This window comes from Rhinoraja longicauda, chromosome 16 (assembly GCF_053455715.1).
Source record: "Rhinoraja longicauda isolate Sanriku21f chromosome 16, sRhiLon1.1, whole genome shotgun sequence".
Taxonomy (NCBI): Eukaryota; Metazoa; Chordata; class Chondrichthyes; order Rajiformes; family Arhynchobatidae; genus Rhinoraja; species Rhinoraja longicauda.
In genome coordinates this window covers 45,302,369-45,317,701 of record NC_135968.1, presented here as the reverse complement: position 1 = coordinate 45,317,701, position 15,333 = coordinate 45,302,369, and the positions used below count along the sequence as shown (strand labels likewise).

Genomic DNA, 15,333 nt, shown 5'->3' with positions numbered 1-15,333 from the left:
GGGTGGGGGGAGGGGGATGGGGTGGTGGGGGGGGGGGGGTGTTGGGGTGGGGAGTGGGGGGGGGGGGGTGTTGGGGTGGGGAGTGGGGGTGGGGGGGTTGATGAGGTCGCCATGGGGTTTTACCCTTGGAGAGTTGATCTGGGGCAGAGGAGACGAAATGCCGCGGTTATGTAACAGTTGAGAACACAAGAGGCGGTCAATGATTTACATCCCAATGCTTTACCCAGTGTGGGTGGGGGAGGGAAGGACAGATTGCGAAAGGCAGACGCCACGGGGTTGTGTGTGTGGGGTGGTCGTTGCATGTAGTTGCTACAGAGGAAAGCAACTGCTGGAAAAAAATATCCTCGGAGCTCCGTAGTCACAACTGGATTAAAGGTAACGACTGGATGGAGATTTGAATTGGTTTATTTCAGATTTGTACCAGTGTGTGTGAATTAATTTATTTTGCACCAGTGTACGTGAATGAATTTATTTTGTACCACAGCGTGTGTGAATTGATTTATTTTGTACCACTGTGTACGTGAATTAATTTATTTTGAACCACAGTGTGTGTGAATTAATTTATTTTGCACCAGTGTACGTGAATGAATTTATTTTGTACCACAGTGTATGTGAATTAATTTATTTTGAACCACAGTGTACGTGAATTAATTTATTTTGAACCACAGTGTGTGTGAATTAATTTATTTTGCACCAGTGTACGTGAATTGATTTATTTTGTACCACTGTGTACGTGAATTAATTTAATTTGTAGCACAGTGTATGTGAATTGGTTTGTTTTGTACCACACAGTGTACATGAATTAACTTATTTTGCACCAGTGTGTGTGTGAATTGATTTACTTTGCACCACAGTGTGTGTGTGAGTCGGTTGATTGAGATGTGTACCGCGCAGTGTAGCAGTGTAAAGGTGGCCAGGCTGCTGCTGCCTGTGTGCGGTGAGAGAGGGCAGTGGCAGGGCCAGTGGCAGGGCCAGTGGCAGGGCCAGTGGCAGGGCCAGTGGCAGGGCCAGTGGCCGCAGCAGCTATGCAATGTCCAGTATCGCTGGTCTCACTCACTCCGTCTTCCACGTCTCCCCAGGACTGTCCACACACCATGTTGTGGTGGCGCACCGTGCTGGCGATGCTGGTGTCCATGTCCATGCCCAGCTGCTTGGCCAAGTCCGACTGCGTGGTGGACAGCTTCCACGTGAAGGAGAACTTCAACATGACCCGGGTAGGTTCCAGGGGAGGGGGTCTCCGGGCTGGGGCAGCAGGTCAGGGAGGGCAGTCACTGTCGCTCACCGGCCGCCCTTCCTCTCCCACAGTACACGGGCAAATGGTACGGCTTCGCAAAGAAGGAGCCCCAGGGTCTGTTCCTGGAGAGTAACATCCACGCCGACTTCAGGATTGACAACGGGACGATGATCGCCAAGGCGAAAGGGCTGGTCACTTTACTGCCGTGAGTAACTGGGTCTGTAGACTGCTCAACCCCCACTCCTCTCCCTCCCTCTCCCTCCCCCCCTCCCCCTCTCCCTCTCCCCCTCCCTCCCTCCCTCCCTCCCCCTCCCCCTCCCCCCCTCTCCCTCTCCCCCTCCCTCCCTCCCCCCCTCTCTCTCCCTCCCTCCCCCCCTCTCTCTCCCCCTCCCACTCTCCCCCCCTCTCCCTCCCCCTCCCACTCTCCCCCACTCCCTCCCTCACCCACTCTCCCCCACTCCCTCCCTCCCCCTCTCCCCCCTCCCGCTCTCTCTCCCTCTCCCTCCCCCTCTCCCCCACTCCCTCCCTCCCTCCCTCTCCCTCCCCCTCCCCCTCCCTCCCTCCCTCCCTCCCCCTCTCTCTCTCTCCCCCCCTCTCCCTCCCCCTCCCACTCTCCCCCCCCTCCCACTCTCCCCCCCTCTCCCTCCCCCTCCCACTCTCCCCCACTCCCTCCCTCCCCCTCTCCCCCCTCCCGCTCTCTTCCCCTCTCCCTTTCCCTCCCCCACCTTCACCACATTTGTAGAAACATAGAAAATAGGTGAAGGAGGAGGCCATTTGGCCCTTCGAGCCAGCACCACCATTCTTTGTGATCATGGCTGATCATCCACAATCAGTAACCCATGCCTGCCTTCTCCCCATATCCCTTGATTCCACTAGCTCCTAGAGCTCTATCTAACTCTCTTTTAAATTCATCCAGTAAATTGGCCTCCACTGCCCTCTGTGGCAGAGAATTCCACAAATTCACAACTCTGGGTGAAAAAGTTTTTTCTCACCTCAGTTTTAAATGGCCTCCCCTTTATTCTCAAACTGTGGCCCCTGGTTCTGGACTCCCCCAACATTGGGAACATTTTTCCTGCATCTAGCTTGTCCAGTCCTTTTATACGTCTCTATAAGATCCCCTCTCATCCTTCTAAATTCCAGTGAATACAAGCCCAGTCTTTCCAATCTTCCCTAATATGACAGTCCCGCCATCCCGGGGATTAACCTCATGAACCTACGCTGCACTGCCTCCTTAGCAAGGACGTCCTTCCTCAAATTAGGAAACCAAAACTGCACAGGGATTAAAAGTACCATTAGCAAATTGGCAGATGATACAAAGCTGGGTGGTAGTGTGAACTGTGAGGAAGATGCTATGAGGTTGCAGGGTGACTTGGACAGGTTGTGTGAGTGGGCGGATGCATGGCAGATGCAGTTTAATGTGGATAAGTGTGAGGTTATCCACTTTGGTGGTAAGAATAGGAAGGCAGATTATTATCTGAATGGTGTCAAGTTAGGAAAAGGGGACGTACAACAAGATCTGGGTGTCCTAGTGCATCAGTCACTGAAAGGAAGCATGCAGGTACAGCAGGCAGTGAAGAAAGCCAATGGAATGTTGGCCTTCATAACAAGAGGAGTTGAGTATAGGAGCAAAGAGGTCCTTCTGCAGTTGTACAGGGCCCTAGTGAGACCGCACCTGGAGTACTGTGTGCAGTTTTGGTCTCCAAATTTGAGGAAGGATATTCTTACTATTGAGGGCGTGCAGCGTAGGTTTACTAGGTTAATTCCTGGAATGGCGGGACTATCATATGTTGAAAGACAGGAGCGACTAGGCTTATATACACTGGAGTTAAGAAGGATGAGAGGGGATCTTATCGAAACATATAAGATTATTACGGGGTTGGACACGTTAGAGGCAGGAAACATGTTCCCAATGTTGGGGGAATCCAGAACCAAGGGGCACAGTTTAAGAATAAGGGGTAGGCCATTTAGAACGGAGATGAGGAAAAACTTTTTCAGTCAGAGAGTTGTGAATCTGTGGAATTCTCTGCCTCAGGTGGGAGTGGAGGCCAATTCTCTGAATGTATTCAAGAGAGAGCTAAATAGAGCTCTTAAGGATAGCGGAGTCAGGGGGTATGGGGAGAAGGCAGGAACGGGGTACTGATTGGGAATGATCAGCCATGATCACATTGAATGGTGGTGCTGGCTCGAAGGGCCGAATGGCCTCCTCCTGCACCTATTGTCTATTGTCACACAATACTCCAGATGTGGTCTCACCAGGGCCCTGTCCAACTACAGTTGCATTGTGTTGCCTTACTGCAGAGAGTGGATCGTGTGTGCCGAGATGATGGGAACGTTCAACCACACTGCGAACCCAGCCAAATTCAAACTGAAGTACTGGGGGGCAGCAGAGCATCTGCAGAAAGGCAGTGAGTAAGCTGGCCGGGTGAGAGTGTGCGTGGCTTGGGATGGTGGAGAAGAGATAAGGCCTCGGCTTCGGTGTGTAAAAAAAACAAACGGGATTCCTGTGTTTCATCCCTGATTGCTGGAGTAACTCAGTGGGACAGGCAGCATCTCTGGAGAGAAGCAATGAGTTCTGCCAGCCAGGGATGCCACCTGAACTGCTGAGTTACTCCAGCATTGTACGTCTATCTTCTGTGCAAACCAGCATCTGCAGTTCCTCCCTGCACATTTCGTCTCTGATGGTGGTCGACTTTAATGCTTTAGGTTAAACAACCACCTCAGGGTTGGCCAAACCAATGCGCATGGTATATGATCAGGGAGGGGGAGCTTCTCTACATCGGCGAGACCAAGCGCAGGCTCGGCGATCGTTTCGCTGAACACCTCTGCTCAGTCCGTCTTAACCAACCTGATCTCCCGGTGGCTCAGCACTTCAACTCCCCCTCCCATTCCCAATCTGTCCTTTCTGTCCTGGGCCTCCTCCTTTGTCGGAGTGAGGCCCAGCGCAAATTGGAGGAACTGCACCTCATATTTCGCTTGGGCAGTTTACACCCCAGCGGTATGAACATTGACTTCTCTAACTTCAGATAGTCCCTGCTTTCCCTCTCTATCCCCTCCCCCTTCCCAGTTCTCCCACTAGTCTTCCTGTCTCCGACTACAACCTATCTTTGTCCCGCCCCCTCCCCCGACATCAGTCTGAAGATGGGACTCGACCCGAAACGTCACCCATTCCTTCTCTCCCGAGATGCTGCCTGACCCGCTGAGTTACTCCGGCATTCAGTGTCTGCATAAGACCAGGGAGGACGGGTTTGCTTGGGTACGGGACATGTGAAATGGGACATCCCAAACCCAGACCTTACAAATCACTGTCTACAAATAGAGACACTATCAACTGCAGATGCTGGAATCTTGAGGAAAACATAAAATGGTGGGGGAACTCAACGGACCAGGCAGCATCTGTGGTGGGAATAGGTCGACGGTGTTTCGGGCAGGGATTTTTCTTCAGTCTGTAAATATTCAAGTGCCACAGTTTTGTTATTCCAAATGTGTGTCAAACCAGAGGGTTGTGCAAGATGTTACATTCATACAAACATCACACTTCTGCTGGACAGGTAAACAACCTATAAATAAACAAATAGCATGCACGATTGACAAATACCCGTTCACGTTGCTCAAAACTACTAAAAACAAATCCTAGACTTCAACGAGTAATTACTACTGGCCAGAAATCTTTGAAAATTCCTTTCTTTGTTTCCATTCTTAGAATTTTCTTTCTCTCTCCCAGCGCCAGTGAGATCTGCGCCGCTCCTCCACTCTCTTCCCCGGCCCCGTCTCCCTCTAACGCAGCGAAATAAGAACAAACACAAGTGTTGTAGTTGTTGTTCCAAAGCCCCGCATCCCCGTGGTGGCAGCGGCCAGGAGGGAAGTTCCCTTGTGTTTGTTGTTTGCAAGGGGGCGCTGCGATCTCTCGCCTTGTCCCGGCTCTGGGTTGGTGGCGATCCACTCTCCGGTGAACCTTCGCCGGCAGCTTCTGCCTCCAGTCCCCACAGCCACGGTTTCGATTTAGATTTTTTAGATTTAGAGATACAGCGCAGAAACAGGCCCTTCGGTCCACCGGGTCCGCGCCGTCCAGCGATCCCCGCACACTAACGCTATCCTACACCCACTAGGGAGAAGTTTTACATTTGCTCAGCCAATTAACCTACAAACCTGTACGTCTTTGGAGTGTGGGAGGTAACCGAAGATCTCGGAGAAAACCCACGCAGGTCACGGGGAGAACGTACAAACTCCGTACAGATGGTGCCCGTAGTCAGGATGGAACCCGGGTCTCCGGCGCTGCATTCGCTGTAAGGCAGCAACTCTACCGCTGCGCCACCGTGACGCGACTCCGGGACAAGTTAAATAGTCGGGGAGAGTTGAGGGAAACTCGCCGCATAAACCAAAAACCCTACAAAATCATCGTAGTATTTACTAATTAACCATATATACACCAAATTAACTGTTTTGAAAACCGTATTTTCTTACCTATACGGAGAAAAACTGGGGAAAAACCATCAATGTTTGCTGGATTTTGGTCCTTGAAAATCGGATTTTTGGACCTTGAAAGTCGTTGAAAGGTCCTTGAATTTTTTTAGTGTTCCAAGTGTACGAACACTGTCTGACCCAGTCGTCTGGCCATAACAATTTGGCCCTTGTCAAAGTCGCTCAGGTCTTTACTCCTGCCCATTTCTCCTGCATCCAACACATCAACTTCAAGAACAGACTGTTCACTTGCTGCCTAATATATCCCACCCCTTGACAGGTGCCATTGTAACAAGATAATCAATGTTATTCACTTCGCCTGTCAGTGGTCATAATGTTGTGGCTGATCGGTGTATAAATGTATGGGGTAGAGCAATGAAACGACAGGGAGGTGAATACAATGTTCCTGCTTAATTGTTGGCAATGGGTGATTGGTCCTATTTCAAGGACAGTGGGTTCTTTAATGTGTGATGCAGCTGAGGACATGGAACAGAGAACTTCTGAGGGTCATGCTCTCCTGGTAATCCCAAGACCATCTGAAGTGACTGCTCTAGCATTGCAATCACAAGGATGTGATGGGTTGTGCAAAACCACCAACTGCTTTTATTTATGATGGAAACATATGGAAAAATTAGGCGAAGACATTTGTCTTTTATTTGTCGAGCACAAAGCAAAATTCTGGAATAACTCAGTGGGTCAGGCAGCATCTGTGGAGGAAATGGATAGATGATGCTATGGGTTGTGATCCTTCTACAGATTGAATCAGTCTCAAGAAGGGTCCCAACCCAAATCCTTGTATTTCCGTTCCCTGCTCTGATCCTGCCTGGCCCACTGAGCTCCTCCAGCACTTTGTTTTTGCACGAGATTCCAGCATCCGTAGTTTCTTGATCTTGGGATTACAGAGACTTGGAAGGGTAGAGAGCAAGATAGATTCAAAAACAAGTGTGAGGGTTTTAAAACAAGGTGGTCGACAAGCACACGGGCGCTGGGTGAACAAGATTTGGTCCATGTCGGCACTGATTTAACAGCTTCACATTTCACAGGTTTACATTTCTGAAGAACAGGGGGAAGGAAAGTGGACAGTGGAGCTTTGGAACAGTTCAGTGGAACAGACCTATCTTGGATATATTTATTCACAAAATGCTGGAGTAACTCAGCAGGTCAGGCAGCATCTCAGGAGAGAAGGAATGGGCAACGTTTCGGGGCGAGACCCTTCTTCAGACCCGAAACGTCGCCCATTCCTTCTCTCCTGAGATGCTGCCTGACCTGCTGAGTTACTCCAGCATTTTGTGAATAAATACCTTCGATTTGTACCAGCATCTGCAGTTATTTTCTTAGATCGACCTATCATGGATTATGTGTCTGTGCGTGGGGTGCAGAATACATTGCAATGTTTCTTTCTTTCAGATGATGATCACTGGATCATTGACACAGATTATGATAACTATGCCATCACATACACGTGCCGGAAGCTGTATGAAAACAGGACATGTGCGGACAGCTACTCGTTTGTGTTCTCACGCAACCCTGATGGACTGACCCTTGATAAACAGCGCATTGTCCGAAAATGGCAGGAGCACGTCTGTCTGGCATTCAAATACAAACGTATTCCTCAAACAGGTAAAGGAATGAAAATCATTGCATGAGTTCGCTCTTCCATTGTGAGTCGACTATGATATTTTTACGGGGATTATTGAAAAAAATATTTGCAGCCAATGATGATTCCATCTCAAAGTCAAGTCAAGTCAAAGTCAATTTTATTGTCAATCCTCAGCCAGTTCACACAGACAGAAAATCGAAATACCGTTTCCCACAATCCCGAGGAACAAAGTGCATAAAACAAAAGGCACAGCAAACAACAATCAACATAAAACATAAAATATAAAATATAGTCACTTCAAATTTTTTTTTAAAAAGTGTCTGGTGCTGGATGTGCGTGTGTGTGGGGTGTTAAAGTCCAGGTCCCATAGGGGCAGGGGAGAGAGGAGGAAGGGAGGGGAGAGAGTTCAGCATCCTGACAGCCTGGTGGAAAAAACTGTTCTTTAGTCGGGTGGTGCTTGACCTCAGGCTGCGAAACCTTCTCCCTGAAGGCAGGAGGGTGAAGAGGCTGTTGGAGGGGTGGGAGGGGTCACCCACAATGCTCAATGCTTTGCGGGTGAGGCGGGTGGTGTAAAGGACCAGGAGTGTTGGGAGTGAGGCGCCAGTGATCCTCTCAGCAGTGTTCACTATGCGCTGCAGGGTCTTACGGCTGGAGGCTGTGCAGCTTCCGAACCACACAGTGATGCAGCTGCTGAGGATGCTCTCGATGGCACCTCGGTAAAAAGTGTACATGATGGGTGTGGGGGCTCCCGCTCTCTTCAGTCTAATAGCTTTCTGGTGAGATCGCTGGCTTCCTATTATACAATAGATATTTACTGCAAGTCCTTCCAGTCTGAATTGTAGATCTTGCACCAGCAATGGCCCTATCCAGTCTGCCTCGGCTTCTGGCACCAGAACCTATTGGGGCAGATTTATTTCTGCAGCTTTGAGAATCTCGATCCCTTACAATTCAGAAAATGGCTTTTAAACCCAGGGTAGCTGCCTCCAGTTGCCCACCTTCTCTCTCTCACGAGGGAAATGGCAACTATTGGTACAAGCCTCCTCTTCGCTACCTCTCCCTCTCAGTCCTCCACATTTCTAATAGCTCCCTCATAAGTTTCCTCTTGTTTACTGAGTCTGACACATATTCTTATTCTCCTTTTTAACGGAGGGAATGTTTCTCTCCGATCTTGGCAGTGTGTATTGATCTGCCACCCTGCAGCCAACTCTTACATTTAACTTCCACACCTTCTAGTTTAGTTCAGTTTAGTTTCAAGATACAGTGCAGAAGTAGGCCCTTCAGCCCACCGAGACCATGCCAAACAGCCATCCCCGCACACTAACACTATCGGACACACACTAGGGACAATTTACATTTATACCAAGCCAATTAACCTACAAATCCGTACGCCTTTGGAGTGTGGGAGAAACCGAAGATCTCGGAGAAAACCCGTGCAGGTCACGGGGAGAACGTACAAACTCTGTGCAGACAGCAGCCGTAGTCAGGATGGAATTGGCGCTGTAAAACAGCACTGCCACTGTGCCGCCCTGATCACTCGTTCTCTAGCATTGGTCCATTGCCTCCATCTCTCAAATGAGAGTTATCATTGATCTGCAACTACTTCAAACTGGACTACATCCCAGGTTGGGCTACATCCTAGGCTCTGTTCCAATTCCCTCTAACCCTCGAGCTTTCTTCTCAGTGTTAGCAGACATTTGGAAGCTCTCCCTCTTCGACGTGTGATTGTGTGTCGGGTGGCACAGCGAGTGGAGCTGCTGCCTGACAGCGCCAGAGACCTGAACTTGACACCAATGTTGGGTGCTGTCTGGGTGGAGTTTGCATGTTCGCCCAGTAACTGTGTGGGTTTCCTCTGGGTGTTTCGGTTTCCTCTCGCGCTCTACAAACGTAGAGGTTTGAAAGTTAATTGGCCTCTGTAGGTTGTCCCTAGTGTGCAGGGAGTGGGTGAGAAAGTGGGACAACACAGAACTAGTGTGAATGGGTGATTGTGGACTAGGTGGGCCACAAAGGCCCTGTATCCATGTTGTATCGCTAAACTAAATGAAGCTTACCTTCCCAACGCAGGCATGTACTGTCCAAGATTTCATACTGTGGGGCATTTTTCTTCCTGCTGAAGGACTCTTGATTTTCCCACTGCTGCATTGCTCCGGGAATTTGCTTAGAGATTAGGTCTAAGGTCCAGGAATGCCTCCTCACCACTTCCACTCAATTGTCAACCACTGTCGGCCTCCACTATACAAGCTGCAAGGGTAAATCCCAACCTTTCCTCATATGACAGTCCCGCCATCCAGGGGATTAACCTCGTGAACCTATGCTGCACTGCCTCAATAGAAGGACATCCTTGCTATTGAGGCAGTGCAGCGTGGGTTCACGAGGTTAATCCCCGGGATGGCGGGACTGTCATATGAGGAAAGATTGGAAAGACTGGGCTTGTATTCACTGGAGTTTAGAAGGATGAGAGGGGATCTTAGAAAGACGTATAAAATTATAAAAGGACTGGACAAGCTAGATGCAGGAAAAATGTTGCCAATGTTGGGGGAGTCCAGAACTAGGGGGCCACAGTCTAAGAATAAAGGGGAGGCCATTTAAAACTGAGGTGAGAAAAAAAAAGTTTTCACCAAGAGAGTTGTGAATTTGTGGAATTCTCTGCCACAGAGGGCAGTGGAGGCCAATTCACTGGATGGATTTAAAAGAGAGTTAGATAGAGCTCTAGGGGCTAGTGGAATCAAGGGATATGGGGAGAAGGCAGGCACGGGTTACTGATAAAGATGGTATCACAAAATACTGGAGCAACTCAGCAGGTCAGGCAGCATCTCAGGAGAGAAGGAATGGTTGACGTTTCGGGTCGAGACCCGAAACATCACCCCTTCCTTCTCTCCTGAGATGCTGCCTGACCCGCTGAGTTACTCCAGCATTTTGTGATACCTTCCATTTGTACCAGCATCTGCAGTTATTTTTCTACTTACTGATAAAGTTAATCAGCCATGATCACAATGAATGGCGGTGCTGGCTCGAAGGGCCAAACAGCCTCCTCCTGCACCTATTTTCTATGTTTCTATGAACTTGCACAAGTGCAGTCATTGCTAAAAATAACTTGCTGAAGGAAAGCAAAGACAAATTAACGTCAATATACTCTCAAACATTCTTGCCACTTTGTATGAACGCCAATTTCCAGAGCTCAAAATATTGTAATTTAAAAAAAATATTATTATTTTTTCATAATTATATTATTAAAATTATCCACATCTTAGTTTATGTAACTTTGACTGACTTCAATAATATTTTTACAAAATCAGTCCATCACTATCATAAACTAGGGGATCTTTTTACTCAGACCTAACATGTTTATTAGGTAAAATAATTCCCCAAACCTGGACATCATAACTAAAGGAGTGTAGGGTGGAAAGCATTTTCAAGGATGCCTCAGTGGTGCAGCTGGTAGAGCTGCAGTGAACATGGGTTTGATCCTGACCTTGGGTGCTGCCTGTGTGGAGTTTGCATGCTCTCCCTGTGACCACGTGGGTTTCTTCCGGGTGCTCTGGTTTCATCCCAGAAACGACGGGTTTGTGGGTTAATTGGCCTCTGTAAATTGCCCCTAGTTTAACATGGACCTACTGTGAACGGGTGATTGATGACTGGCGAGGACTCGGTGAGCAGAAAGGCCTGTTTTCATGCTGTATCTCTCAATCAGTCAAAAGGAACTGGAACCCTGTCTTTCCAGTTACTGTAAAAATTAGTTCCAAATAGGTTCAGCCAATTTGAAGTTAAATGCTAAACACAGACATCCCTTTCCCCTGTGTGTCAGGAGTCCGCTTCTGGCTCAACAGTGTGTCTCGCAATAGATCTGACCACCAGCTATTCTAAAACCCCCATGTTTAGCTGCGTATTTGTAGATGACAGTGGTGGCACGGTGGTGCAGAGGTAGAGCGCCGGAGACCCGGGTTCGATCCCGACTACAGGTGCTGTCTGTTCGGAGTTTGTACGTTCTTCCCGTGACCTGCGTGGGTTTTCTCCGAGATCTTCGGTTTCCTCTCACACCCCAAAGACGTACAGGTCTGTAGGTTAATGGGCTTGTTATGAATGTAAAATTGTCCCTAGTGTGTGTAGGGTAGTGTTAATGTGCAGAGATCGCTGGTCGGTGAGGACTCAGTGAGCCGAAGGGCCTGATGCCGTGCTGAATCTCTAAACTAAACTAGACAGCATTGTGCAGAGGCCCCAAGTGGCTGGTAACTGCAAACTGACGGTCGGTCAACATGATTTAGCCTTTCGGTACTTTCTGAATCAATTCACAATAGATATAAATGTGGGTAGACACAAAATGCTGGAGTAACTCAGCGGGTCAGGCAGCATCTCTGGAGAGAAGGAATGGGTGACGTTTCGGGTTGAGACCCTTCTTCAGACTGATGTCAGGGGAGGGGTCGGGACAAAGATAGGATGTAGTGGGAGACAGGAGGACTGGTGGGAGAACTGGGAAGAGGGAGGGGATAGAAAGGGAAAGCGGGGACTATCTGAAGTTGACTGGTGGGCGAACTGGGAAGATGTGTAAAGCATGTGGTGCACTTTAACAAATGTATCACATTGAATTCAAGAATGAAATGCTCTAAAGCATTCCAAAACCTTGGCAGCTTTTCATGACTGTTTGACAATTGTTATGCTTGGGTGTTGTCGTTGCTTGTTCATTTAATAACACTGTTTAAAGATGTGCTTTACAGAGGCACGTACGGCTGGTGTAGCATCTTAGAAACCTAAAGAGAGTCACAGCATGAGTAACATTACAATTTCAGAATACAAACCGTTTATTTCAACAATCATTTTTCATCTTTAGTAAGTTGTGAAAACTGAAATGTTATATCTGTGCACCCTTAAGTCATTTTTAAGATATGTGTAGGAGAAAAACTGCAGATGCTGGTTCAAATCGAAGGTAGACAGAAAATGCTGGCGTAACTCAGCGGGTCAGGCAGCATCGCGGGAGAGAAGGAAGGCGTGACGTTTCGGGTCGAGACCCTTCTTCAGATATTATCAGATATTCAGATATTATCACTGATGTATTAAATTCTTAATTTCCACACATTTCCTTTCAATCCAACCCAGCTCCTCGCTCCCAGCATTTCAGTCTAAATTTCTTTCGCCCCATTTGTGATGAAAACCAGTAATAGAAACTTGCAATGAGGGCGGTCACGGTGGTGCAGCGGTAGAGTTGCTGCCTTACAGTGAATGCAGCGCCGGAGACCCGGGTTCAGTCCTGACTACGGGTGCTGTCTGTACGGAGTTTGTACGTTCTCCCCGTGACCTGCATGGGTTTTCTCCGAGATCTCCAGTTTCCTCCCACACTCCAAAGACGTACCGGTTTGTAGGTTAATCGGCTTGGCAAATGTAAAAATTGTCCCTAGTGGATGTAGGATAGTGTTAATGTGCGGGGATCGCTGGTCGGCGTGGACCCGGTGGGCCGAAAGGGCCTGTTTCCGCGCTGTGTCTCGAGAAACTAATGATGTATTTCCACTGTGGTGGAGTGATCATTCCAGCCTGTGTTGTGCAGAAGCTCTCTTCCTCTACAAACTGCTTTCAAAATTGTTGTTGAACGTTAAATAAAAACAGAAAATGGTGGAAATGTTCAGCAGGCAATGCAGCATCTGCGGAAGGGGGTAGCGATGAAAGCTCTATGAGCTGAAACATTAACTCTGTTTCTTTACAAGTGCTGCCTGACTTGCTGCATGTTTATAGCAGTTTGTGTTTTGATTTGCAGATTGCCTCAATCTGACCGGTTTTATTTTCATTTGCTATTCTTTGAGTTTAGTTTAAAGATACGGCGTGGAAACAGGCCCTTCGGCCCACCGAGTCCGTACTGACTGGCGAACCTCACACATTAACACCACCCTGCACACACTAGGGCCATTTTTTAAACATTTATACCAAGCCAGTTAAACTAACTATGAATAACGTTGATTTTACAATGAATAATATAAAATGAGAAATATGCACAAGTTAGTTTATTCAGTATGAATTGGAAATTACGATTGAATAATTGTCTTCCTGGCCCAATTAAACCCATATCCTTTAACAGCATTTTACTTTTAGTTTAATTTAGTTTAGTTTAGAGTTTTAGCTCAACTACATTAATATTCGGCTATATGGAATAATGGGGCAAATTTTCTGTTGATTGGAAAGACTGGGCTTCTATTCACTGGAGTTTAGAAGGGCGAGAGGGGATCTTATAGAAACGTATAAAATTATAAAAGGACTGGACAAGCTGGATGCAGGAAAAATGTTCCCAATGTTGGGGGAGTCCAGAACCAGGGGCCACAGTCTAAGAATAAAGGGGAGGCCATTTAAAACGGAGGTGAGAAAAAACTTTTTCACCCAGAGAGTTGTGAATTTGTGGAATACTCTGCCACAGAAGGCATTGGAGGCCAATTGACTGATGAATTTAAAAGATAGAACTCTAGAGGTTAGTGGAATCAAGGGATATGGGGAGAAGGCAGGCACAGGTTACTGATTACGTGACCTGCGTGGGTTTTCTCCGAGATCTTTGGTTTCCTCCCATGCTCCAAAGACGTACAGGTGTGCAGGTTAATTGGCTTGGTAAATGTAAAAATTGTCCCTAGTGGGTATAGGATAGTGTTTATGTGCGGGGATCGCTGGTCGGCGCGGACCTGGTGGGCCGAAAGGGTCTGTCTCCGCGATGTATCTCTAAACTAAAATGATCACAATGAATGGTGGTGCTGGCTCGAAGGGCCAAATGGCCGCCCCCTGCACCTATATTCTATGTTTCTATGACTGCTTAAGTTTGCATCAGCACTAGATTTTGAGACTTCAATGGAGAGATGGAACTATAGAAGATCAACACCTGAAATTCATTGAAATATTTTTAAAATGTCAGTTGAATATGTATGGACATTGCATTCAATGCCATGCAATGTAGTAAGTGCAATATATTCTTAAAATACAGGGAGATTGCCACCTGAAAATTAAATGACTACACACTCCACCCTTTATAGTTTCCTGGTCAGACAAACACCAGACTAGTCAGTGAGAAATTAGATGTTTAGTTTAGTTTAGAGAAACAGCGCGGAAACAGGCCCTTCGGCCCACCGGGTCCACGCCGACCAGTGATCCCCGCAAATTAACACTAGGGACAATTTTTACATTTACCAAGCCATGCAGGTCACGGGGAGAATGTACAAACTCCGTACAGACAGCACCCGTAGTCGGTATCGAACCCGGGTCTCTGGCGCTGCATTCGCTGTAAGGCAGAAACTCTACCGCTGCGCCACCTTTTGTTCCTTTGAGAATTTAGTTTCAATGGCAGTGATCTCCATGCCAGCGTATCTCCAATGCTGCTCAAGGTAACGTTTTCTAAAATTTCATGTCTGTTGGAGTGGAGAGGAAATGTCCATCACACTGCTAATATCTTTAGATTTTCCTGCTAATTTTTTACATTAAAATTTTGCTGTGTTTATGATTGATTAAGAAGAATATTCACTCTGAGCTGCCTGAATCGATTGCCATTCTTGCTCGAGAATGTTGAAGCCATGGTTTCAGTATCTGAATGGTATGCATTTTGCTTCTTCTGCAGATTCATGTTCATAGATCGATTGGATGAGTGCCACTTTGGCAATGATCGCGACTGTGAAGATTGGCCCAGAAATCAACGCTTGGACTAGCTTCGGTTACCTTGCGAATATATTGTTCTCAAGCTCACAATTTAAGTGCAAGTGGACTTCCAGTCATAGATTGCTTTTGTGGTATTATTACTTATCAAATAAACCTATGACAAACACTCGTCCATAAATCCTACATTTATTTAAATTTAAATCAATATCACAGGTTAGGTTGACCCATAGCAAGGAAGGAAAGTTTGGTAATCTAACATTCTTACAATAGAACTGTAGAATTCTTCAATCTATGGTCTTTAATTAACTCCCGCTCCAACCTGGCAGATTCAACTGTGCAAGGAATTGTAAAAGAAGCCTTCAGTAATTTTGCATTAATCCTGCAGTAATGATACATATTTAACAAGAGTGATAAGAACGTTCACTAAGATGCA

At 47.3% G+C, this 15,333-nt stretch overlaps 1 protein-coding gene across 1 annotated transcript; it reads left to right on the top strand.

Moving 5' to 3' along the window:
• Nucleotides 1–222: 222 nt before the first annotated feature.
• On the top strand, nt 223–15,066 carry rbp4 (retinol binding protein 4, plasma). The gene is made up of 6 exons (XM_078412888.1): nt 223–375; nt 1,080–1,214; nt 1,306–1,439; nt 3,533–3,639; nt 7,100–7,312; nt 14,863–15,066. Exons 2-6 carry the CDS (start codon nt 1,095–1,097, stop codon nt 14,874–14,876), a joined length of 588 nt encoding a protein of 195 aa, XP_078269014.1. The 5' UTR covers nt 223–375; nt 1,080–1,094; the 3' UTR covers nt 14,877–15,066.
• The last annotated feature ends 267 nt before the right edge of the window (nt 15,067–15,333 follow it).

Coding starts and splice junctions, on each gene's coding strand:
- rbp4 (XM_078412888.1), top strand. CDS start 1,095: ATGTTGTGGTGGCGCACCGTGCTGGCGATGCTGGTGTCCATGTCCATG. Junction 1,215..1,305: donor AGAACTTCAACATGACCCGG/GTAGGTTCCAGG, acceptor CCTCTCCCACAG/TACACGGGCAAATGGTACGG. Junction 3,640..7,099: donor AGAGCATCTGCAGAAAGGCA/GTGAGTAAGCTG, acceptor TCTTTCTTTCAG/ATGATGATCACTGGATCATT.